The 25440-nt window shown below is 56.2% G+C and overlaps 8 protein-coding genes across 8 annotated transcripts; 5 read left to right on the top strand and 3 right to left on the bottom strand.

The window, feature by feature from the left end:
* Nucleotides 1-2522: 2522 nt before the first annotated feature.
* On the bottom strand, nt 2523-3170 carry C8Q71DRAFT_721189 (fungal hydrophobin-domain-containing protein; the record flags this gene model as incomplete). Its single annotated transcript, XM_047921416.1, has 3 exons — nt 2523-2569; nt 2626-2663; nt 2728-3170. The coding sequence occupies 3 exons, from the start codon at nt 3168-3170 to the stop codon at nt 2523-2525; spliced, it is 528 nt and encodes a 175-aa protein (XP_047782153.1).
* A 2579-nt stretch (nt 3171-5749) lies between these two features.
* Nucleotides 5750-6117, top strand: C8Q71DRAFT_904772 (uncharacterized protein; the record flags this gene model as incomplete). Its single annotated transcript, XM_047928866.1, has 2 exons — nt 5750-5936; nt 5999-6117. 2 exons carry the CDS (start codon nt 5750-5752, stop codon nt 6115-6117), a joined length of 306 nt encoding a protein of 101 aa, XP_047782152.1.
* A 1064-nt stretch (nt 6118-7181) lies between these two features.
* C8Q71DRAFT_854560 (hydrophobin) lies at nt 7182-7700 on the top strand (the record flags this gene model as incomplete). The annotated part of the gene is made up of 3 exons (XM_047927071.1): nt 7182-7480; nt 7542-7579; nt 7651-7700. The coding sequence occupies 3 exons, from the start codon at nt 7182-7184 to the stop codon at nt 7698-7700; spliced, it is 387 nt and encodes a 128-aa protein (XP_047782151.1).
* Nucleotides 7701-9575: 1875 nt separating this feature from the next.
* On the top strand, nt 9576-11113 carry C8Q71DRAFT_740772 (uncharacterized protein). Its single transcript, XM_047922775.1, has 3 exons — nt 9576-9907; nt 9960-10794; nt 10847-11113. Exons 1-2 carry the CDS (start codon nt 9675-9677, stop codon nt 10753-10755), a joined length of 1029 nt encoding a protein of 342 aa, XP_047782150.1. The 5' UTR covers nt 9576-9674; the 3' UTR covers nt 10756-10794; nt 10847-11113.
* Nucleotides 11114-11390: 277 nt separating this feature from the next.
* C8Q71DRAFT_419778 (uncharacterized protein) lies at nt 11391-13579 on the top strand. Its single transcript, XM_047918442.1, has 3 exons — nt 11391-11541; nt 11757-12079; nt 12132-13579. The coding sequence occupies exons 2-3, from the start codon at nt 11795-11797 to the stop codon at nt 13341-13343; spliced, it is 1497 nt and encodes a 498-aa protein (XP_047782149.1). The 5' UTR covers nt 11391-11541; nt 11757-11794; the 3' UTR covers nt 13344-13579.
* C8Q71DRAFT_419758 (uncharacterized protein) lies at nt 13579-17596 on the bottom strand. The gene is made up of 17 exons (XM_047918441.1): nt 17504-17596; nt 17181-17445; nt 16992-17112; nt 16893-16939; nt 16732-16846; nt 16641-16682; nt 16297-16585; nt 16065-16231; nt 15895-16015; nt 15518-15842; nt 15287-15464; nt 14749-15231; nt 14619-14689; nt 14391-14567; nt 14132-14332; nt 14002-14072; nt 13579-13948 (listed from the first exon to the last, which is right to left on the bottom strand). Coding segments are annotated over exons 1-17 (2808 nt in total). The 5' UTR covers nt 17505-17596; the 3' UTR covers nt 13579-13814.
* A 3103-nt stretch (nt 17597-20699) lies between these two features.
* C8Q71DRAFT_740761 (uncharacterized protein) lies at nt 20700-22038 on the top strand. The gene is made up of 6 exons (XM_047922774.1): nt 20700-20739; nt 20790-20960; nt 21021-21256; nt 21319-21570; nt 21644-21708; nt 21790-22038. Exons 2-6 carry the CDS (start codon nt 20898-20900, stop codon nt 21966-21968), a joined length of 795 nt encoding a protein of 264 aa, XP_047782147.1. The 5' UTR covers nt 20700-20739; nt 20790-20897; the 3' UTR covers nt 21969-22038.
* Nucleotides 22039-22282: 244 nt separating this feature from the next.
* On the bottom strand, nt 22283-25399 carry C8Q71DRAFT_740760 (uncharacterized protein). The gene is made up of 4 exons (XM_047922773.1): nt 25033-25399; nt 24769-24962; nt 24506-24701; nt 22283-22638 (listed from the first exon to the last, which is right to left on the bottom strand). The coding sequence occupies exons 2-4, from the start codon at nt 24947-24949 to the stop codon at nt 22302-22304; spliced, it is 714 nt and encodes a 237-aa protein (XP_047782146.1). The 5' UTR covers nt 24950-24962; nt 25033-25399; the 3' UTR covers nt 22283-22301.
* Nucleotides 25400-25440: the final 41 nt, after the last annotated feature.

The raw sequence follows: 25440 nt of genomic DNA, 5'->3' as shown, positions 1-25440 counted from the left end.
CTCGAATCGCGGCGACATGAGTCTAGACCGGATGTCAAGCACGATCAATAGCCACGCTATGTCACAGGTAGGCTACGAGGATACACAACGAAACAACAAAAATTGATGAGGGCATCATGCGAACGAAGACTTGGGGCATATAGAGCTTCGTTGATTGCCTCACAGTGACACAAGGTGAGCGGTCCTCGCGTACGCGGGAGGGCTCAAGACACAGTAACATTCCATAGGTAGATGTGAAGGCAACATTACGCTTGAGAAGACGCCGACGCCTACGCGACAACATCTCTCGGGCAACTATGTCACTACGAGACACCGAAAGTGACACTTACAAGGTTTGACCGATTGACCGATTATATGTGTCTTACCGCACGCGTCCTTTTCGCAACAAACCGTAATAGTCGAGCTGTCAACACAATATCACAATCATCAAAGGCTGATCTTACCCAAGAACTCTCGCCTGTTGTGGGGGCTGCGAACGGAGCGGACGTAGTACGTTCCAAGACGGGGCGCCAAACATCGACGAGCAGCCGACGCCGACGGCCGCGAGGAGAACCGACTCCTCGCCGACACGGTGTTGTGGTAGCAGTGCGTGCCCGCACCGTTGCACAAGCTAGGGGCGCTCTCACCGCGAGGAGTGAGGGCGCCGCGACCTCCGAGGAAGGTCAGGACGAGCCTGTGCTGCGTCGCGATGGCGTTGGTGGTGGCGGCGTTCGGGAGCAATCTGAATAGAGTGGCGGATGAACGAGCGAGAGGGACGAGTATCCGGCGCGGTACGGTCGACGTGCGTTCGACAGGCGACTTGGTTCTTCTCCGACAGCGGCGCGCTATTAATCAGAGCGGCGGGGGGATTTGATGCCCGCGGGTGCGGCGAGGTTGAACTTTCTCGACGCACTGCCATGCGCTCGCAGACTTCTGTTTATTCGCATCTATCCGCTATGGGTGGTTCGTCGACGATGCGGAGCAGAATTGCAGGCGACGTCGCAGCTAGAGGCAAGACTCCGTGTGGATGTTATGTCGTCGAGTGCCAACACTTAGCCGCGCAAAACCCAGCGCTCGTGCCAGCCTCTGAGCATGAAGCAGTGGCACGGAAGGCAGGCGCAACTTGAGCTTATTCGGGTCGCCTGCGCGGGACCGTGAGTCTTGGGTGAGCATCTTCCGTCACGGAATAACGTTCAACGAGACTGACGCTCCCGGCGATAGAGAACGTTGTTCGGCTTTTGCAGCTGTCGTCTCCGAGGGGCGCTGAACGTAGCCGCGAGGCAGCGGGGCATCGAAGTCAAGGCCAGGGTTCCTGGGGAACTTCAAGTTGGCCCATCGTCACATCGAACCGGTGTCCTAGTAGCAAGAGGGTTCTACTGACAGAATCAACGCATACAACATGGTTGTGCCAAACAGTACTGTTGCAGCCAGTCCATCTCGCATCTCACCGCACGTCTTCCAACTTTTCTCACTCAGTGGCACGACGCATGACGCACATCGACGCCCAGCCGTCGAGCATAGCTCGGACGGACCCGAACAATGGAATGTCAATCCGTTGATGGAACTGGAAGCCTCAGGCTGAGTTCTCGACGTATACGTCAACTTCCCCCGCCGCGACCGGAGCGCGCGCAGATATCGAGGCCTGGCGAACGCCATGACATGCTGCGCTGAATCACGCACACTATGTGCATGCTGACCACTGTAAGCACAATGTTCCTGCTGTGGCAAAAAATGCTCAGTGACGCGGTTGGAGGAAACGCTGGTATAACAGAGTATTCAAGTTGCATAGGGAGCTGCCCGAGGCCTCAGCTCAGCCCAGTGAGCGAACCCAAATTGATCAATAGCAACATCAGTATTGTAACGACCGGCCAACCTGTCCCTCGCCGTCGTTGAGTAGAATACTGGAAGAGGCCCAGACCTCGTAGTCTGGTCTGCGAATCAGGTGCTTACTTCCGCTCGCATGTGCTGCCGCCCTCCCATGCGCTATACCCACGACTTGGAAGCGGTACGAGACGCGGCATCTCGTAAAGGCAAGACACAGTCTATCGAATAGAAGTCAGTTCAGTGTCAATTAGAAGTCATTTCAGTGTCAATGATAACAGAGTCAAAGGCAGATCTAATGGGCTCGCGACGATGGATAGGCTCACGCCAAAGAGTAAAATTCCCATAGCGATACGTGACATAGACAAAGTACCGTGCTATGGTCGACTTGTATGGAAACTAGGTTAAACTCGAACTGCAATGTGTTTGATGCGCATTGGGATATAGACATAGATAGCGTACTATGTCGACGAACAGCGTAGAAAGGGGAGCATTACAAGCTGATAAAAACGAGACCGAAAGCGGATGCTAACGAATGGATATGCTGCACCACGTAAAACGTCCGGGTGAGCTACATAACAGCCAGCGGAAGAACGAGCTTTTCACGACGAATTTATAAACACTGAAAAGTGCACGTGAATATCGCGTGGTGCGACGCATTGTAACTTGATCACGTACAGCGACGGCGTTCAGAGTTGTGTCTGAAACGGACTAGGCTCCGTTTACAGCGAGATGTCGATCGGAACGCAGCCGATAGCGATCAGACCGTCTGTAGTTAAAATCATCAGCATACGTAGCGCATAGCGGCGGGCAATGGGTACGCACTGAACGTGTTGTTCTGGCAGCACACGGTCTTCGAGGAGCTGCACGACAAAGAAGCGTATCCGTTGAAACGTGTATTGCAGGCTGAGAAATCGCGATGCGTACCAGGTTGCTCCACCAACGAGAGACGCGCAGTTCAAGCCGATGTCGTTCGCGAGGTCCGACACATCAATGCCGAGCACCCCGAGGAGGCTCGTAGTGCCATCGCTGAGATTGCCCGAAGACTCAGTGGTCTTGCAGCACTGAACGGGGCCCGAGTTGCACGAGCCGGCGGACGAGGACTCAGTCGGCTCGGGGGCCCCGGCGTCCGTGGCGCTAGAGGCGGCAGAGCCGGAAGGGGAGACAGCGCTGGGCCAGGTGCCCGACGAGCTGCTGGTGGGCCAGCCCGCGGAGGAGCTGGACGAGGGACCCCACGGGCTAGAGGCGGTGGTCGACTCGGGCCAGCTGGCGGTGCTGGACGACTCGCAGGCGGGCAAATGAGCGGCCGGGGCGGCGAGGACCGCGACGGCGGCGAGGACGGCGGTGAAGACGGCGAGCTTGAACTGCATGGCGAGTATGCGGTTGGTTAAGGAGCGAATGGGAACGAACTTGAAAGCCTAAGGAGAGTAGGTAGAGAAGATAGCAAAGAGTGCCGGTGGGCGGAAGAGTCGATGCGTGCGGATGCGACGAGCGACTTGGGGCTGAGGAGAGCACGGGAGTCGGTATTTATGGGGACTTTGCGCGGACAGAAGCGTCGTGACACGGGCGCGCACCTCGTAAGACAATGGTCGGTTCGTGACGGGATTCTGCTGGGGCCACTGATCTGCCACGTCGATGTCGCTGTCACATCGCCAATACCCCGCTAGCATGCGAACCGTATCGCAGCTGAATTTGCCGATGCACATCGCTACGAGCTTGCGATCGGACGCTCGGGAGGGGAGCGGACAGGCAGCCTTCGCAAAGTGCGGTCGCGTCGGGCTGCCGGCTACTTGGGCGCAGGGGGCGGCGCAAGGAGCGAGACCCACGCCGGAAGATTCGACGCAAACTGCTTGATTGTACTCCATACTTGCACGGGGCTGCGGCATTCGATAGAGCGACGCAATGTCTGGGAGGCCGTCAAAAGGCCTGATACTGATCCCCGAAAGCATTCTGACCTGAAGCTTGGGGTGGCGTCTTCAACGGAGATGCATAGTATTCATGTGGCAAGTTGATGATTTGCAAGCTTACGTGACAGCGGCTGGCCTGTTCTCGTCACCCTTCAGTGCTAACAGATGGCCACAAGCGCCCTATCAACACTGCACCAGGGGAACTTCGTCCGCTCGAGCTGTTTGTGAAGTCGGTAGGAGGAAACCTGAGCCTCTGTGCAGCGTAGTACGCTGAACCACTGAGGACCAGACGCAGTGGCACACCCAACAGGCGTCTCCGATTTGATCGCTCCACCGATCAGTCTCACGTCGTATTTGGAAGGTGTAGTAATCAGACCACACGCCACGCAGTGTGCTCCCTCCTCGGTCCAACGCCTCGAAGCTGTCCCAGTGGTCCATGCGCTCCTCGCGATTCCTTGCCACCTCATAGCCGGGTTTGCACTGATGCCGCATAATGATGTCCCTGACGTCGTTGAGCTTGAAGGCTGCGTTCCCGGATGGTCCCGGATGGTCGACGGGTAGTGAGCTAGGACGGCCGCCTGTTGATATCGCTGGTCCGAATTGAGTCTCTGAAGATCTGTGGAAGGGTCGTCGTGCGACACACCATGCGCCTGGCTCACTCCGAATAGGCTTGTCGCCACGACCGCCATGCGGCTATCCAACTCGCAAAATTTCCCGGAGCCCACGGGCCACGTCGGACTTGGCGATACTACGTACTATGTACATATTGCCGACCGCAAGCGAGACTCGGGAAGGCCCTAGCTTGAACGTCCGAAAAAGTCTGGAATATTACCATGAGGGGCACAAGCTCGGACGCGCAAATGATAAGATGATTGCCGGATCCGTGGTGGCTTTGACCATTTACATAAGCTTGTCATTGAATGTGATCGCGTAGCGTGACAGAAAAGGACAATGCACATCCATCCATCCCACGCGAGACGCCTTCGTGACGGAGGAGCTTCCGTTGACAGCGTCGCCAGCGAGCGCAGCGCTGTCGTCGATGGTCTTAATTCGGTTCTTTGGACCCAGAGAAGCCTCGTCCTCACTCAATGGCACGACACTAGCGCATGACTGGCACGTCGACGCCTAGCCGTCGAGCATATTCGGACGCGGGGATTTCCCTCAACTCGGGGTAAGTATCCGCAAGAGATCTTGAGAAGGCAATATCAGTCTGACCTTCTGACGCTGTTGGTCGATTCCTTAGAACGGTGAATGGCGCTGCTGTTGGGCCCAGACACAGTCGATGACGATCCTGAGTCTGATTTTCAGAAGCCTAAGTCCCGTTGTAGATGGATACAGGTTGACCAAAAGCGCGCACATCGCCACGGACGCGAACACCTCCCGCGATGGCATGCTGGCAATGGCCTAGCTGTCCATGGTCCATGTGCGCTTCGACGGCCGACACAAGGTTGTAACCGGCGACCCGAGATGCAAACCGATTCGTCCGTCAGGATTTGCTTGCATGTGACGGTGTCCTAGCGTCCCTCGGCTTCCACGAGGAGTGAAGAGGCGCATGCCAAGGCTCATGCATGTGCGTGAGGAGACGTTAGCTGAGGTCGGCCTCTCGACTACGAGGCTCGGATGCGCTCCAGCGCATAGGCGGTCAACATGGTCTCCTCGACACCCATGGACTCTGTTGTCCTCTGTCCACAGCCATCGACCAAGACCACGTCTGCCGGACCGACTCCGTGCGTCGCGAACGTCCGGGTCCAACCAGCCAGGCAGCGTTGGTGACACGGACGCGCCTGAGGATGTGAAGAGCACAGTGAGAAGCTGCGAGGCGACGTCGAAGGCACACAACCAACGACGCGGCACCGGTCCATGGCCATAGCATACACGAAGCTAACAGCTCCAGCGGCATTGGACACGCATCGACCGTCGACGACGGGATACAAAAGGCCAGCCCAACCAGCTCCCGCAGCCCTCAAAACCAGCCTCCGCGACGCACCTTCACTCAACCCGGGGTCGCCCACCCAAGTTCGTGCCCTACCTCCCGCCACGCGATGTTCGCCAAGCTCCTGTTCCCTCTTCTCGCGCTCTCCGGTGCCGTCCTCGCCATCCCGCACGGTTCCAGCGGCGCGAGCTCGTGCGCGAGCGGTCCCGTGCAGTGCTACAACAGCGTCACGCCAGCGAACGACGTCGACGCGGCGACGACCACGCTCCTCGGTTTGCTCGGCCTCGTCCTTGACGGTGAGTTGTCTGCGAATCCGTTGCCTTGCAGTGAGAGGGAGAACACTGATTGTTGGTTACAGTGGAGTGTACCCGGTGTGCTGCGAGAACAACGAATTCAGTGAGCTGGGCGATTGACTTGGAGTCTCTTGCATGCGGATTGATCAACGTTGGCTGCTCGCCGGTCGTTATCAACCTCTAAGTGAGGCCTACTTCTCGCTGATACCCGCCTTTCTCGTGAGTATAGTGCTTCTGAACGCCGAGGGTTCAAGGCATGAGTCCGTATCGACGTGCCTTTGATATCGTTGTCCGTCGTTGTAACGAGTTTTACCATGAAGCTGTATCGAATGGTCCGTTGTATGTCACCTGCATAATGCCGTCAATCGAATGAATCACTTGTGATATGATTGCGTTAGGACTGGCCAACGACTGGTGCTGAGCGGAATGTGCTCGAAGGTGCCGGATCATGAGGCATCACGCACTGCGTGATGCTCATCGAAATGACACATTGTCACTGCATGACATCTGGACGTGTTGACCGGGACCCTGCGTGCACTGTGCAGGCCTTGCGGCTGTTAGGTCCCTGGCATGTGAAAAGGTATGGGAGTGGAATCACAGAGGAGCCGCCATGGAAACATACCCACGAACTTCCGAGTAACGTCCATAGTAGTATTCCTGTGCCCGGCACGTCAAAGGTAGGACCTGCAAAAGGCTGAATGACCACGGCTCCGCCGTGGCGCGCGTTTTTCATCATAGACCCCAAGACCCTTCGCTTGTGATACGCCGACCTGCCGATTTGATCGTTTCGCGACGGAAACGACTGTCATTGGTACCGAGGTGCTGAACAACAGTATGAGGAGGGCGCTCCGAACCGGAACGTGAGTGTCATTAGTTGCGGAGAAGAGTGCGATTGCAACGGTGCGGCAGGATGCATGCCCTATTGCCCAGGGTGAGTTACGGAATCCGAGTTTCTGAAGAAGAGGCGAAGTCAGCCTGGAACTCCTCGAGGACGTTGGAGCGCTCGCAGTGATACGTCAGATTCTCTGGGTATCCACATTGTTGTTGGTCGGACTGGAAGGAGAAGCTTGAGAATGTACGGCATCTCGGGGAACGCTGATTTTCTGCAATAAACACCGCACGTATGGCTGGTCCAAGTAGACCTCAAGTCGCTCAGGTCTGCACGTCCCGACTCTCGCCTTCGTGTTTTCCGTCCGGCTCACCGATCGCTATCCTACCGCTCCTTCAACTCCCGAAATAAGCATCACAATGCAGTTCGCACTCACCTTCCTTACGACTATCCTCGCGGCGCTCTTCGTCAAGGCGGCGCCCTCCCCAACGCACATCGGTATCGGCGCCGACGCGAACGCGCACGTCGGGATCGACGTCTCCGCGCGCGACAACAGCAGCTGCAACGCAGGTGCGACGTACTGCTGCAACAACAGCGTGAACGCGACGAACGCGGACTCGTCTACGACGAACATCCTTGCGACGATAGGCATCGACCTCAGCAACGCTCTGAACAACGTCGGTCTTGGATGCAAGTCGACCATTGGGGGTGCCGCTTGGTATGTGTGTTTGTGTGCGGGGTTGGGTGGAGGCTGACTCTATGCTTGGTTGATGATGTAGCTCGAGCCAGACGCTGTGCTGCACGAATGATACTTTCGGTGAGTGCATAGTGATTGGCTCGGTCACAGAGTTGAGAGTTGGTGGCTGATGATCGTGTGTCTGACTGCAGAGGGCCTCATTGCGCTCGACTGCGTGGATGTCGGCAGCGTCAGCGTCTAAGAAGACCCACACGGCAATAACAGCATAACTTACCAGAAGAAGTTCTGCCAGTGCGCGTGCGGTACGTGCTCTTCATCACAAGCGTGAGCATATTCTGACGAATGACCAATGTACAGGACTTACTTCCTTACTTCCCTTCGTTCGCGCGTCGCATATATTGTTAGAACATCGTCCGTGTCACCCTTCATGATACATGTTACATGTGATCCTATGTTCCGTCGTACCTTCACCATGCTAGTAATCCACTGTGACCGATCTACATATCAGTATTCATGTTGGCTTGTCTGTGATCTCCCGTGGGGCTACTGGACGCTGAGCGACGCCCGCCAGGCGGCCACAGTAGTGATGTGCCATATCGTATCTTCGGATCACCGATGGGTCAGATCTCACAAGCGGCATATCAAGACACCCACCTGGATGAGTCACGCATTCTTCACGTCCTGAGGTCAGAGTGAGGCGAGCCCTGCGCATCACTAGAGCTCTGCAGTGGCCATTGAGCTGTTAGTCTGGACGGTGGCGAGCGAGTGGCGGCGGGAGACACGTCGGTTATGCTATCGGCGGCGTACTATGTACCAGTCGGTTCTACGATGGAATCCAGAACGTACCAACGATCTGACATAGAAAGTTCAGTCCGAGTCAGGAGCACCGGGCGGTTGCAAAGTGTGGCAAAGGCTAGTAAAGCTCACCGGAGAAGCTGGGACTCGGCCCCAAGCGATTCATCGTGCAGGACGTACGCGTCATGGTACTGGTCATGCATAGACTCGAGAGTTGTGCAGCGAGTAAGGACTCCCTCGTGAAGCACTGGTCTAGAGAACTTCACGAGTGCGATTGAAGCGCATCAAGCTGCATATCGCCAAGCAGCAATCTCTGTAGCAAAGAGGGCGAGCCACTTTGGCGACATCGGCCGCCCCTTCGGATTGTGTTCGACAAGGTCCGTGAGAAGTCCTGCCCTCTCCAAGCCTTATTGCTAGTGTTGTATGACGTCGTCCAACCATACGGCTCTCCGTTCGATTAGAATGCGGCGCGACAGTGAAAGAGAAAGGGCGGGGGCTATGGGATGAATACGAACACGGTGGAGCAAATGAGAGCAAGTCGCTCGTGGCTCATTAGCACGCATCGACTCGTACCACCGACCGACACTCACGTTCGTTTCGCTCCTCTCGCGGTGTTTCCCGCTCCATCAGCACCATACCGCCCGCTCTGTTCAATCCCGCTCTCTTCGCTGCTCTCTTCGTTAGCGCCGCCCCCGTCGGTATGCTGCAACAGTGATTCGAACTCGACAAACCTCAATGGGGCCTGGGCCTCTAGGGCGTCCCTGTTGCGCGGGTCACGGTGTTCGGTATGTTTTCCTGAAGTATTCATGGCAACCGTGATGCTTACCTACAATGTGTATGTCGCCTGATCCGACGTACACTCGGTCTTGACTCTCGATGATTGCGTGGTTTTCGTTGCCACAGCTTGACGCTGTCTGCCGATGCATTTCACTTCTGCGTGGCCATGTCGTCAATTTGTTGCACCGCGTAACCTGTGACTCCTGCCCTTGATCTCTCTCGAATGTGAGCCTGTTGTATGTCGAAGTGACCAGTTTATAACTCCCCATTACTGAGCCGGCCTGCCTGGCCGTCACTCGATTGTCCAGCTAGGGTTGGAAAGAAGACTTATGCGGTTGACAAGTGTGCACATCGAAGCTTCGTACTGACGGGCTGAGTGCTGTCGGCCCACAGACATCATCAGGCGCCCACTGGCACATCCGCTAAGAAGCGCCCAAGCAGACGCGTCGCGTCTCGCTCACGTGACTGACGCGTCTTGTTGAACGCGCCAAACAAATCAGAGTTCTGTCAAACACACGCCCCCAGCCTCATAACTCACCGCCCGCATCCCTTTGCCTTCACTCATTCTTGATCTCCAACCACCTCCGCTGCCTCTGTGCCTCTCTGTCATACTCAAGTTCTTGTTTAATATCTTGCATACGACATGCTGGTATTCGCCCTTGTTCTCCAGGGCGCCGCCGCTCTCATCGGCGCACTCACCCTCATCGCCTCCGTCCCGTTCCCCGGTCCCGGCGGTCTCGCCATCCTGCGCGACTGTCTGCACACGCTTGAATCTTCTGCGCGTGGTAGCAAGCTGATGCTCGAATACTCGCGGAATGTGGATCGCTACGAACGGATGTTCAAGCGTTCGTTGTACACGTTCTTCCTCGCTCATGGGTGTGTAGCATGACTCCTGATCATCGCCTTTGATACTGATCTTCATGCGTAGCCTGCCTCCGGCTCGTCATCGTTACGGCCTTGAGCCTCCCGTGGACTCTGACTTCGTTCGACTCGTCAAGTCTGGCTGTGGATACCCTGGTGGTCTCTGCCCGTCGTTCGGCTTCGACCTCAACCCAACGCGGACGTCTCAGCTCGATGGCTTTGTCCGCCCTACAATGGCTCTCGCTCGTCCTCCGGTCGACTTCCTGTTCTCGGACGACTCGGCGCTCCCCCCGACATACAACTATGTCTGGCCAACGTCGACTGCCGTGCCCGTCATGGTCCCTACTGAAGTCAGCGACTCTACGCAACCTGCTGCGTCTGCTGTGTCTCTTGGCGACCTATCTATGGTCCCCTCGCCCATCCTCTCGGATGAAGTTTCGAACACGACGGCTCCCTCGGTCGACATGGTCGACCTTGTACCTCTCATGGCTGTTGGACTCTTCCTCCTCGTCTTGGCAATCGGCCCGTGTCTGGTGCCTTCTCGTCGTCACTCCGTCAAGTATGTCCTCAACTGGCAGCTCGCTCCGCGCAAGTCCTCTTCGGACGATATCGAGTTCTGGCGCAAGTACGACGATCTCGAAGCTGGTCGGGTGTCTCCTGGCTATGTCGCCCCTCTCGGCGACGCACCTCGCCCTTTCTTCTCTTCAAGTCTTACAAGCACATTGCTGCTCGCTGCGGCTCCCACGACGGTTCGTCACATCGCGGAGCGACCTATTCAAGCTGAAGATCTCGAGATGAATGATCTCTCTGCTTCTGGTCGCGGTTCGGTCCCTGGTGAACCTCTTGGTGGCCCTCCTGGCTGAATGTTGCGCCTTGTTGGACATGCATCGCTAGACTTCGAGGTGTGTATGGCTTCATCGTCGAGTGTTCCACGTCATTGACGGTGCTCGACAGAGATGTCAGCGTGTTGGACGCTCGTCGTCGCAACCTATCCTTATCCATATCTATGTGTCCTGGGACTGTCTTTCTCTCTGTGTATCCGTGTTCCTTCGTCATGTCTCATCACGACTCTCATACTGTAGACTTCTCTTCGCGCCTCGTTGGGTGTCGTGTAGAGGAACTTCATTGCAACACCGGACGCGGTGTTGTAATGAGGTTTCTCTCTGAGACCCAGAGATATATACGTTCACTACTCCCAATCCTTGTGTCACTTACCTATTGCATATCATATGTAACTCTCAAATGTCCCGACACGATTCTGTAGAGCCCGTAACCTATGTCGCCTCAATGCACCCTATCTGCGCTAGCAAATCACATCATTACATATGCTTTACGTACGCGACAGCCTTTGTGCTGCTTCTTGCGTTGGCCGTACATAACGAGTGGTGTGAGACTCTGAGTCTAAGTAATAGTAATTGGTACTACCACAACGCCGTCGCCTCGCCGTTGTCAGGTGGCAACCGGTGAGCTCATTTACGTAATCATGTGCGTACGAGGACCGACCAACATATCTCAGCTTGTCACCCCGCTACGAGTCGCCTTCTCGCGCCGTGCCTGCGTTTGCTTGCCAGTGTTTTCCTGCTAGCTTCCTAGCTTGACCGGTATCGTTATATACTACGTGGTCACGGTGCAGTCAGTTCCAGAACCTTGTAAGTCAACTTACGCACGTCGCACTAGCGCACGCCGCCGGCTGCTATACGATCGCGCTCACTGGGCCTCCTCCCAAGAAGGTCGTGTTTTACAAGTGGTCAAACGAGCGAGTACTGCGAAGCACGAGAAGACCTCTCCATTCTCTCCACAGGTTCTACTCTGTCTTATCGATATCATCCTGTGAACCCAGCTCATCATCAGCCTCCGTTGGCAGTTGACTCCTCGCGTATCAGCCCCTCACAACTGTGACGGATGTCAAGTTCATACAACGGAATTATGTCCACGACGCCCACGGCTCGCGCGCTGTCCTGCAGCGACATCCTTCAGGAAATCTTCTTCCGACTACAGGAGCGCGATGAAGAGGGCAGGAGGCCGCTTGCATCGCTCGCTCGTGCGGCTGTCGTGTGTAGAGCAATGTCGTTCCACGCCTTAGACGCGCTTTGGGTGGACATCGACTCGCTCAAGCCTGTCCTGCAACTACTCCACATTCCCAACCAGCCGCCAGCATGTCAATGTTCTGATCTCACAGTTCCTCAGGTATGCTCCTCGCATACACCAGGTTATTAGCGTCCGACCTGATCCACCGTAGTCCACAGAGTGTATGGAACGCAAAAACGCTGTAGATGCCCTCTCGCGGTCGAAATTTCCACAGTATGCGAGGCGTGTTCGGGAATTGCTTAGTATACAATGCGGCGAGATGGACCAGAGCGTATGCTCTGCACTCATGCACGCTCTGAGCAGCTTTCAGCCCATTGATGCCGTTATACTTCCCAATCTGCGGCACCTCAGATTGGGGAATTATTGTCAAGCCGTACCAGACTCAGGCCTCAAGCTCGTCCTCGCCCCTTCGATTCGTCATTTAGAGCTGCTGAACGACACAGGCCTCCTCAATGATAGTATGGTCATTGCACTGGGAAAATCGCCCATCCTCCAATCGCTTCACGTCACTGGGCGCCCCTTCGATACGTTGTCGTTTCCGCACGTGAGCCGCTGGTCGAATCTTCGAGTTTTCGCATCACGTCAGTCATACCTTGACTTGGAGACCTTGGACGCCCTGTCCGAGATGGAGAGTCTGCACGAGCTCCATCTCATCGTGCACCATACTCAACCGTGCCGTACTAAAGGTGACGGCTTTCCAAATCTGCGCAGTCTGTCCATTGAGGGGCATCCTGCTGGAATCGCTGAGACTTTCGCGTCGTTCCAGCACTCGTCCCACCTGCACACCCTCCATCTCACTACCGTCAACTGGCATTCGGAAGAAGCATACCAGAGTCTCGTCAAGGTGCTCTCCGAGATCCAGCACATAGAGCATTTCTCCTTGACAGGCGAGGGCAAAGGCGCCCCACGCAGCCTCTTCGGGCTCCCGTGTCTCTGGCGCGGCCTCAGGACGTGCAGACTATCGATTGATGACCCATGGCACAGCTCCGAACCATCATTTCCCCTGGAGTTGCTGCTCGAAATCGCGCGGCAGTGTCCGCGCATCGAAGTGCTCTCTCTGCCTCCGATAGATTTCGACCCAATCTTGCCTCCCGATGAACCCCCGGAGACAGTGGTACTCTCGCAGTCTCTACGCGAACTGAACATCAGGAACATGGACGAGGGCGAAATTTGGGAATGGGAGGAAGCTCTGCCGATGTTCATCGAGAGATCTTTCCCAGCATTGGACCTTCAGCGGATGGCGCGGAGTGCGGACAACCGTGTGCAAAAATCATCGTATCCATACAATGCGAGATGGTTGAGGTGGGCGACAGTTGTCGAGAGAGTGCGGGCTTTGCGGGACACGCAGACGGCGCAGAGGTGACATATCCTTGCACTGGCACAATTCGCACTCGCCTTCTCCATCGTCGCTTTTTGCATCCATCCATCCAGATCACTGGTATCCTAGCTCGGCTTTGACAACTCATAGCAACATTACGGAATCATACTGTACGATCATTACAAGTTCGACACAGACACAGACCTCACCCGGTGGGCTCTAAGCTCGTTCTTACTACCAAGATCATGATATGGTGTTGGACTACGCGTACGGGTTGATCTAGCCTCTAGCTCTAGAATTCGCGTCACGCCTTGTCATTTCTTTCCCTCTCATCGCACAAACTCGATAAAGGTTCGCTTGATTGCCGGGGAGGAACCATTGAGATCTCGAGAGCATGAGTAGACGTAAGTAGATATCGTATCGAGAAAGAAGACTTCAACATAGGTAGAGTAACGCATGATACAGTGCACACTGGTACATCGCCTGTTCGTGATCATGTCATGTCATACTGGTCCTTCACAAGAACTGTCGCTTATGGACGGATGTGAGTCGCTGCATCTCAGTGCGCAGGTCCTCGACCCTCGGGTCCCTGTGGCTGCGATTGCGGCGACCGACGTTGTCTAGCCACCTGACCTTATTCAAGAAGTAATCTAGGTACATGCATAAGCCGCAACACGATCGGAGACAGGATGACATCACTCACACGCAAGGCCGATTATAACTACAACTCCGAAGGAATAGCACCAGATCTTCGCAACAGCGACGATATCAAACCTAGTAGACAGTCCATCAGTTTGCGTAGCCCACGGACCCGAACGGTAGAAGACACTCACCCTCCTTGGATAGCCGGATCGACGGACAACCAACCGAAGATAACGAAGATGCTGGCAAGGACGTCTACACCGAGGATGGCGCCGATGAGCTGCCAGGATGGCCAGACGAACGGGCCTGAGTTGGGACTCCGAGCCATACGGGTAATCAGGATGATCCAAGACTCGGTGAGAACAACCTCCAGAAACAGAATTTCCTGGACACTAGATGAGATGCGGAGTGAGATATTATGATGGAAGAAAGGATGCTCAGAAAGCGCACCTCCCGGCTTCCTGGATAGTACTGACGTTGAGGGGGAGAGTGCTGCGGATGACCCAGGTACCGGCGGCGAGGAGCAGACCCATGACAGTCGAGAGGATCCACACCTTGGGAAGTTGCCAATCGACCGGTCTTCGATCATACGGAGCGTTGTCGTACGCGATGGCGACGGCGGCGACGCTGCGCGGATTGTGAAGTGAGCATACACATGGGATACAAAGGTATACGTACTCGGCGAGGATGGCGATGAAGACAATGAGGTCCACGCGGATGGTCTCATTCAAAATGAGCATGGACGTGCACTGTTCGTCGTTTGTGAGTCAGCAGCTACGCATATTGACGTAGAGGTCGAGTCACGCACTAGATAGGCCTCAAGATGGATACAAAGCGCAATGCGGTAGATGATGTAGGCCTTCATGCGGTGCAAGATCTGGCGCGCGACCTTGATAGCCGTGATCATAGTGCTCAGACCTTCCTCGAGGACAACAACGTCCGCAGCCATCCGCGTAGCGTCCGAAGCATCCTTGACAGCAATGCCACAGTCCGCCTTCTTGAGCGAGGGTGCATCGTTGACCCTGCTACCAGTTATGGCCATCAAGTGACTACGCTCCTGCAGCATCTCAACGACCTGATACTTGTGATCCGGGAAAACCTCCGCGAACCCGTCCGCACCCTCGATGAAGTCGCGTACTTCCGAGCCCGGCATGGCGCTAGTGATGAGACGCTCCGAGTCGTAGACATGCGTACCGAGGCCGAGCTGCTGGCACGTCTGGATGGCGGTGGCAACGGCGTCACTGGTCAGCATCTTGACGCTGACACCGAAGTTCATGGCTTCGCGAATCGTCTGTCAGAAGGTCAGATCTGTCGAAGACTTTGGGTCATGAGCAAGAACTTCGTACAGCAGCCGTATCGTCACGGGGCGGGTCGACCATGCAAAGCATACCGAGCAGCTTCCAGGGCTCGCCCTCCTCCTTGCACGCGACACCGAGCGGACTGAAACCACATTGAGCGAACTCATCCGCCTTGGCAAGGTACGCAGCCACGGTGTCCTGGTCGAAGCTATCCAAACGCAGGATGCTATCCAAGCACAAGTGTCAGTCAAGTTCAGCAGATGGCAAAGGACCACGTACGCGTCAGGGGAACCCTTCGCGCAGGTAAAATTACGCCCGTCCTTATCGACCTCCGCCATGACACACTTCAAGACAGGGTCGGAGGGCGTGAACTTGCGAGTGTGCCAGCCAGTCCGGAGAACGGCCTGCGCTCCCGGATAGTCCTTCAGTCCGACGATAGTGACCTTGTCGACAGGGTCAAGTGACCTGGTGTTGTGAGACGAAGCGAGGATCGCAACAGCCATGAGCCAGTCGGGGTGAACACCGGGCGCGACGAATGGCTTGTCGAGAGAAAGCCTGTTGGCCGTGAGAGTACCAGTCTTGTCCGAGCACAAAATATCGACGCCTGTACCAAGGGCGTGTCAGATACAGTGTACAAAGCGAATGCGGCTACTTGCCAGCAAGAGACTCGATAGCGGTGAGCTTCTGCGCGATAACCTTGCGCTTTGCCAGGTAGGCAGCACCGACAGCCATCGTCTTGATAATGATATAGGGCAATCCGACGGGCACACCAGCGATCTGGTACATTGTCAGGAGTATGACAGCGCACACACGCGGAGCCACTGACCAGAAAGATCAGTGCATACACAAGCAAGCTGCTGTCTTGGATTGCGATGTCGACGTTCCGAGAGAAAGCGCCGATCCAGACGATGAGGATGACTGCGATGACGAGGCCGTGGAGCGCGGTACCGATACTATTCAAGACAACCTGGTAGTGGCCGACATCGTTACCAGCTAGTGTTGCATCAGATGTGAGTGAATACCGACGTTACTGGATACCCCGAGAGCGAATGACGTACAAGGAACAACTTGAAGTCGCGCAGTCTTGCCGACGAAGCTGTACGGCGCGCTAGCGGTGACCATGGCATATACCTTTCCGCGCTGGACACCGCAAGTGTAGTAAACGGTGTCACCGACGGAATGGTCCACTGCCAGAGATTCTCCCGTGATTGCAGACCGGTCGACTGTACAGACAGTGGGACCCTTGTCGATGCCACACGCTGTGCTGAAGTTCGATGTGCCACGACCGCACTCCGACAGATCCATACTGACAGGGGAACCACACTTGTCTGCGTAGTCCGCGATGATCTGCGCCGTAGGTATCACTATCGATCTCGCTGCTACTTTGACTGCCTGTGCATACCTTTGCATCCGCAGGTATGGTACTTCCTCCCTCTAAGACGAGCTGTAGACAAGGTTAGAGTCTGTCACAGTGACGTTTGTAGTCAACGCACAATATCGCCGGGTACGAGATAGCGAGCCTCGAGTTCCTGCTCGTAACCATCACGGACAACTGTCGCTCTCATAGCAATACGAGACTTGAGTTGAGCCACAACGTTGTTTGCTCGCCTGCGGAAGTGTCAGAAACATACAAGAAGTCTGGAGGAGCGCGTACTTCTCCTGATACCAAGTGATCATAGCTTTCAAGAACGGGAGACCAATCTACCAACGCGTCAGTCAACATGCTAGGTGCTGCGGGGAAAGAGGTATATACAATAACACCAAACTCGATCCAGTTACGCTGACCAGCCCCAAGACAAACGGCCAGTTCCATGACATAAAGAACAGGACCGCGGAACCGCGAGATGAACTTCAAGACTTGTTTCTTGTCAGGGCTCAAGAAAAAGGAGAGGAACAGCCATCAGTACTTGCGACCGCACGGATGTGCAGAAGAGCTGTTCACCTCTCCAACTCGTTGTAGCCAGCAACGGCTCTGCGCCTCTCGATCTCGGGTCCAGACGACAAGCCGGTATAGATCTCAGTGCGCAGCCAGTCTGCAGGCACCTGAAGATCCATGTTGTTCTTGCCTTTCAGCTTCACCCAAGGTGCGAACCAAGGACGGTAGTACCCGCTCTTATCTTTCCCCAGGTCGTCGTCACCGTGGTTGAGTTTGGCAGCCTCCGCATGCGCAAAGCGCAGGAGGTCATCGTACTCGTCACCTCCAGACACTACATATGCACAGCGAATTAGTACATCCAGCCAAAAGGGAATATCACACGAACGTACTTGGCTTCGCCTGCGGGGCCGTATCGTCAGGAGAGTCAACAGGCCGTTCGCTCCTCCTTATAAGACTCCGGCTGTGACAGTTGCGATCGATGAATGGTGCTCCCGAACGTCCAACACTGATGTCCTTCCGTGAATGAGTGCCCTATGTATCAAGGATCACTTAAAGACCGAGATTGCGCGCCCTCATGCGGAGCCCTCGTATCCAAAGAAGTATCGATCCACGCCACACGGGTAGTTTTTATCGCAAAAGACATGAGCGCGGTATTTCCCGCGACGAGGTTTGCCCATGCTCTTCTAGATGTTATTCGGGTGCTTCGCAGTTGGTCTGGTCCGCGGCTACTCCGCGGTGCCCTTATGATCGATTGTCGATTCGGAGCCTATGCGAAGAGCGAAGACGATCAGCCCCGGCACGTCACGGTCTTCACAACGACACGATACACATCATTCTTTGTACGACTCGGTAAGCGGCGTGCAAAATCACTGGATGGACAACAATCGCGTCAAGGAACGGGACGTCAACAGAGCAATGCAAGGGACCGCACACTGGTTACATACCTTCCTGGTGAACATCTTGCACCCGTCCTTCACGGGAGGTGCGCCCGCTGTCGTACCGCCGACGGCATTTGATGATAACCGAACGTCCATAACCGGTTCCCTGCGTTCATCGAGTATCCTGTCAGGAACATCTTGAGATCGAGGTTGCGGCCTATTTTCACGGCAAAATCCCTGATATCCCGAGAGTATCAGCTAGCAAGGATGGCCAAGTTTCATGAGAACTCCCATGTACATACGTATAGAAAATCACGAAAGCGAATGCGCAACGGTTACCGGCTCGCCGTTGCCCGTGACGCTTGGAGGCACTGGAGTACCCGTATTGACACGGTGGCGTGACCGAGGAGATGCGCGAACTGATGCGCGCCCCAGCATGCGTCGGACTCAACCAGCATTTGTCGAGCTCTGAATGGGATGCCCGTATCCATGCCGGAGTGCACTGCACTCGTACCCTTGCAAGACCCGACCAGTGGACGACGGTCGTCTCAGAAGACCTGTCGTTTGCTATGTTCTGCAGGGCGCTCCTTGGGCCGAGAATCGGCTCTCAGGGCAATTGGGAATGGATCGTCGTAATTTCTTGAATTCTGGATTGAAGCGTCTGAGGGGGATGACAGACAATCCCCGCTGGAAGAAGGCCAGTACGATGCGAGATGTGAGGTTCGCGGCATAGTTGCTCATGCATGGGCAAGACTCACCACTAGTGAGCCTGTCTTACCGGGCTCAACCGCAAAGGCATTGCTTGTTTCGACTTCGGGTGCGTGGAATTGCTATTGCCTTGCGTGTTCACTCGCGCGCTTGCTTCATCGTCGGCGTCGGCATACTTTGGCACATTCCATTTTGCTCGGCTCAGTGACCTTCTATTCCGAAAACCTCGCCTCGCAGAGTCCTATATGAACTCATGCGTCTCGTACCTCCAACCTCAGGGACGTCCGGGTACCTTCTCTCGTGAGTGTTACTTGCGCGATTCATCTGCGTATTCCCCCAAAAAATTACTAACGGTTGGTCCGCAGAGGCGACGCGCCGAGCATCCAGTAGAGTCTTCCATCAAGCGTGATGTTTTCTGCTGAGGCCCTCGCGTGTACCAGCCGCATGCTCTTCGTTGCGGTTGCGCCTTTCTCGCCTATCCCGGGCACTGTGTTGGATACGGTGACGTGTCCGACACAGGTCTCTGTTATTATTGGTCAGCCAGTTATCGACTTCACGAGCGCGGAGGCCGGGTTCGAGCTGTTTTCCCTACGCTCCCCATCTTTCGAACAGAGTACGCACCTAATTCTTGAAGTCCATGGCGAGCCGGACTGACGATTGTGTTTCACGCATGGTAGACCGCGACGCCGTCGTTCCGATGACCTCTCTGTCAAGCGACAATCTCCCTCGTGAGAGTCGTCGCCCGTCTGGCATATACTCGACCGGCAGGACCTCCACGTTCACCAGCGCTGTGTCGCTCGCAAAGCGGTCGGCTGTCTCTCGAACCCGCCGGGTCCTCGACAGCGCGCGGCTGCGTCGATATAGCCCATATACCCGCATCTGAATGGTCCAGGTCAAAAACCGGTCGCTCTCATGCGATGCTTGCTTTCTCGGGTGACTTCTGAACTCTACGGGGTTGATCAGCGACGAAGGTCAAGAGCACGGCCTGCTGGGAGGAGACCTACCAGATATCTTACCTTCGCCTTTCTACGTGTTTTGATTACGAGCAAACTGAGTAGAACCCCCCTCGTTAATGATCTCTCTTGGCGGAGACAGAGTCATCGCCCTAGCATACCAGCCCTGGTACATTACCTACTCGAGTCTTGGTTGACGTCCTTACGCATGTCCATAATCACGATGAATGTCAAATACACTCTTAGCGTTCGTACCTCCGCCATTGTGCCAAGTTGAGCTTCGACTCGTAGGGTTGCTCGCTGAATGTTGAATGGTGGACTGGTGATGCTCAAGTTTCGCTAAGCGCTCTAAGCCACAGACGTGTCAGTGAACACGTGATCATGATTTGATCATGACTCATCACATTTGACCACTGTGAGTCTGTGCCTATCCAGACAACCTGCCGCCGCCGCATCCTCAGGCTCTCGCACTGTCGCAATCCTCCCGCAGTGGATTTGACGGCTACTTCATACCTTGAAGATTCATCTGGAATGCCCCTAATTCAGTCTGCGACTGTTAAGAGCGCGGTACCGCGTCGTCTGACGTTCAAGTTCGTCGGGACTAGTACGAGCCACTTGCGCCGACTCGGACAAATTCCTGAAGTCCTCAGGGTCAAGGCGCGGGGATAACTAGTGATAGCTCGATGCTTAGCCACGGAGAGAACCGCACCTGCCCGAACGGTACCCAGACCTGCGCGGAGCAGGTCGTGACGTCGAAACGTTGACATATTCCACCTGCCCAAACTGAACTGAGACCTGCCGTTCGCTCGCGCTTGCGCACCTTTCGCCACTCGTATGTAGGCAAACCTGGCTCGATTATCAGCTTACTTGTGTGCTGTTTCACAGGGCCATGTCCTTGACTGGTCAATCGTTAGCTGTACTAGAGCTAGCAGTTGTCTGTCTAACGTAATAGCCACTGGCGGCACCACCAATGACCATACTGGACAAGTGTGATTGCTCCCCACACGCTCCCCCTCCCATTAATCTTCCCCAACGTCCACGAGCGCACGCTGCTGCTCCGGGCAAGTCTGGGTACCATTCGGGCAGGTGCGCTTCTCACCGTGTCTGAGTTTCCGCATCTCCACTCAAACCTTGAGGTTATTCTCCCGTGAGATAACTACCGACACTGCGCATCGAGGGTTCGACCCAACCGAACCTCCCGTCTACACAAAGTCTCCCGCATCCCCAGCACGAACATATTCAATATGCGCACTTACCTTGTCGTTGGCGCGAGCAGAGGCATCGGCCTTGCCCTCGTCGTCGAACTGGTGCGTCTCTCCATAATCTCTGCCATCCACACACTTGGCACTGACAACACCCCCACACAGCTAAAGGACCCGACTATCCTCGTACTCGCCACTGCACGCGCCCCCAACAGAGCACCGGGCCTGCAAGCCCTGTCGTCCTCGCGTCTCTCCATTCTCGAACTCGACGTCACCGACGCCACAAGCGTCGAGCGCGCCGCGTCTGCCGCAGCGGCGCTCCTCCCTGCGGGCAGCGGGCTGGACTGTCTGATCTACAACGCGGCGGTGTTGCTACAAGAGGTCACACCGTTCGAACAAGTGTGAGTGCCCTCAAGTCGCCTTCCCACCGCACCCACTTGAGTGACGACTGCCTCGCGCACAGGGACCTCGCCGTCTTCCAACAAGAGCTCCTCACCAACACCGTCGCGCCCCTCCACGTCGTGCGCGCCTTCCTGCCCCTCCTCCGCCTCCCGCATCCGCCCTCCTCTACCTCCTCCAGCCTCTCCTCGGACATCTCGCATCGCCAGTCAACAAAGATCGTCTTCGTTTCGTCCGACCTCGGCTCGCTCGAGGTGGCTCCCACGAAGGCAGGCCTATGCGAGACGTACTCCGTGTGCAAGGCCGGGCTGGGCATGTGCGTAGACGGGCCCCATCGTATCAGCTTTCGTGTCCGCTGCGCTCACGCCCACATGATCGAATATCTATAGGCTGGCGCGCAAGTGGGGCACGACGCTCAAAGAAGAGGGCATCTGCACCCTGATTCTGCACCCAGGTACAGTTCTCCACGTCTTCCAGCATTCTCAGCGGCAGAACGCTGACTCCGGCGTCGGTGGCTTTACCGTGCTCACGACAGGCTGGGTCGACACTGACATGGGCAACAGCATCAACATATGGATGTCCGAACACAGGCCCGGGCTCTCCAAGATCAGCGCCACCGAAAGCGCCGCGCGGTGTTTGAGAGTGATCGAGGACGCGAGGATCGAGGATGCTGTAGCGTTCTATGCGTACGACGGCTCGCGGGTGCCTTGGTGACCGCTGCTGCGATAGCACGCATGCTAACTCTCGCCGACGCAATTTAATGATTTGCAATATATGTATCAGGTATCGGGCCACAGCGAGGCGAGTGCGCTGTAGGTAACGCAGCATCTTCGTGCAGGATAAGTCACTACCCCAGCGGCATCAACTTCAACGAACGAATGAAAGGTATGACGACAATCTCCCACAAATGCAAGTATCAACACGAATCACAGGCAAAAGAGTCAACAGGTGAGGTCTCGGGCGCACTGAGCATTCCGGGTCAGTGGATATGAGGGGGGGAACAATGTTGGGTGCAGATGGGTGGACTCTGGGTGCACAACGCACCGCTTACAGGATCGTAAGCAGCTGTGTCACAAGCTGTATGATCTGTCCGACGAGCTGGTTTACGTCATCAACGACAGGGGGAGGTGGGCCCGAGCTGGCCACCGAGTCGACGTTCGCGTGCACGCCAACACCAGCATGCACATCGACGCTAGCACCGTCGCCACTGCTGCCAGACGACCCAGTCGACGAGCCCGCGCTAGATCCCGCTCCAGTCAAGTCGTCAACGAGGTTGGTAACGTCCCCAAGAATACCAGGGAGGGTGCCGTTGGGGCCCGCGATGTCGTTTACAACCTCGCCGACGAGGCCTAGGAGATTCGAGAGCAGGCCCGCGATGTCCGCGCTAACACCCGCGCCGACGTTAACAGAGACGGCGCCGGAGCTGCTCGTCGGCTCGGGTTCGCTGGGGCCCGTGGGGCAGGTATCGGTGCTGGTGGGAGCGGGCGCGGTGGTGGAAGTCGGACCGGGCTCGCTACAGTCGCAGTCCTCGACGGGCTCGACGGAGCTGGCACGCTTCTTCACGAGGTCTCCGTCGGAGTGGTCGTGGCGAACCGCTACCGTAGGGACTACAGAGACATAAGGTCAGTCTAATGCTCATCATTGTGGAATAGACGTGGAGGTACTCACGGACTTCTGCACTAGAGAGTGCCGGCGAGGGACTCCCGGGCGCGGCAGCACTGGTGGGGACCGTCGGAGCGGAGGGGAAACTCGGGAAGCCAGAGGGCCCTGAGAAGAGGTTTCCCAACGCAGCGCCACCACTAGGGACTACGGACCCGATGGGAAGACTCGGGAGGACGGAGCCTGAGGGCTGCGCTGCGGCGCTGAAGCCGACAACGGGCGCGCCGAGGACGGTGAGGGCGTAGGCGAGGAAGGACAGGTAAGCGACACGCATGGTGGCTGATAGACCGGAGCTACGAAAAGTACGGTAAGCCATACGTATGCAGATGCAGCCTGCACACCATGAAGTAGGGGACGTACCGAAAGAGCGACTTGTAAAGAGCGACGGGGTAAGGCAAGCGGGACGTTCACCTGAGGAATCCGACCATCCTCCCTGGTGACTTCTTATACTCCCTCAGACCGTGGTCCATTTTCTTCACTCCGAATGATGCGCACGTTGTGGTGTTCCGATTGCGAGGGGAGCGTGAAGACAGCCGAACGAGGACGGTGGCAGAGTGACACTGACAGTCCATGCAACCCGTCGATCGTTACCCGAGATGCATGCAGATGCGTATTGCGATGTGCTCGATGAATGTCAAATACACTCTCATCGGCTGCACCTCCCGCGTTTGATCTTCGACTAAGAGGAATAGCATTGCTCGTTGCGCGTCGAATGGTGAACCGCCCGAGCTGACGTTGATACTCAAGTTTCGTCAAGCGCCCTCAGCCACAGACGCGTCAATGATGAACACAAGGTCATGACCATTCGCACAGCAAACCTCTCTAAGTACACCGAGTCATGAGACAAGGTGACTCGTCAGAACTCACATTGACAGCAGTAGCACCAACTACAAGCCCAGCAGCTATGTATATGGCAAATCTCCGACGTGATCAAATAATTTGCATTCTATGCCACTATCAGGTAGCAGACGACAGCGGGGCAAGTGCGCTACAGGTAACACAACATCTTCGTCTAAGACAAGTCACTACCTCAACGATATAAACTTCAACGAACGAATGAAAGGCATGACGACAATCTCCCACGAAGACAAGTATCAACAGGTGAGGCCTCGGAAGCACTGAGCGTTCGGAGTCAGTGGATATGGGGGGGGGGGGGGACAATGTTGGGTGCAGATAGGTGAACTCTGGGTGTACAACACACCGCTTACTAGAAAGCGCGCAGGCGTGCCTTAAGCAGCTCGGTCAGTGCGGCGAGCACCTGTAGGTCACTGCCAACAGAGGGAAGTTGGCCCGAGCTGGCCACCGAGTCGACGGCCGCGTGCACGTCAGCACGAGCATGAACATCGACGCTAGGACCCTCGCCACTGCTACCGGACGACCCAGTTGACGAGCCCGCGCTAGACCCCGTGCCGGTCAACACGTCAACGAGGTTCAATCCAACGTCGACAGCAGGGAGAGGGAACGTGTCACCGGGGCCCACGATGTCGTCTACAAGGCTGCCAACTTCGTCGGGATTCACGAGGTGGAAATCGTAGCCTGACGCCCCTGAGCCGCCATCAATCCAGACAATGCTGAAGGTGCTCGTCGTCTCGGGTGCGCTGGGATCCGGATAGCTGGCATCGGTGCTGGTAGGAGCGGGCGCGGGATCGGTGGTGGCAACCGGACCATGCTCGCTGAAGTCGGTAGAGCTGGCGCGCTGCACGTGAATGCCCACGTTAACATCGACGTCACCGCCGACTAGGGCAAGGTCCTCGTCATCGTGGTCGTGGCGGGCCGCTACCGTAGGAACTACGGAGACATAAGGTCAGGCTGCTGTTCATCGTCATAGCACAGGCGTCACGGTGGCGTTACTCACGGACTTCTGCGTTAGAGAGTGCAGGCGAGGTGCTTGCGGACGCCGCGCTGCCAGCGGGGACCGTCAGCTCGAAGGGCGAACCTGGGAAGCCAGAGGGCTGTGCTACGGCGCTGAAGCCGACCACAGGCGCGCCGAGGACAGTGAGGGCGTAGGCGAGGAAGGACAGGTAGGCGACACGCATGGTGGCTGACAGACTACGAAAGTATGGTAAGTAACGCGTATGCAGCCGGAAGATCGTCGTATGTATAACAGAATGGAACTCACCGAAAGAGCGATTTGTAAAGAGCGAAGGGGTAAGGCAAACGGACCGTTCACCTCGGGAATCTGACCATTCTCCTGGGCCACTTCTTATACTCCCGCAGACCGTGGCCCAAACTGAACTAGAAGGACGCGTAAGTCATTGATATTGTATCCCCATCGCGAGTGGAGCGTGAAGACGGCCGAACGAGGGCGGTGGCAGGACAGTCCGCCATAGAACGCGGCGGCGACCAGCTCCAACGAAGCACGGCGCGGTATCGGGCAGAGGCATGGTGCGACGCGAATAACGGCATTCAACATGGGAGGCGTGCGGCGTTTGATCTTCGACTCGTAGGACGAGGAGGAGGTACGTAGGATTGCTCATTGCTTGTCAACGAACGGTGAACCGAGCTGCCAGCGCCAAAATTGGTGTTA

Source organism: Rhodofomes roseus (genome assembly GCF_022264815.1).
Source record: "Rhodofomes roseus strain CIRM-BRFM 1785 chromosome Unknown C8Q71scaffold_4, whole genome shotgun sequence".
In the NCBI taxonomy this organism is placed as follows: domain Eukaryota; kingdom Fungi; phylum Basidiomycota; class Agaricomycetes; order Polyporales; family Fomitopsidaceae; genus Rhodofomes; species Rhodofomes roseus.
This window is presented reverse-complemented; position numbering and strand designations above follow the sequence as displayed.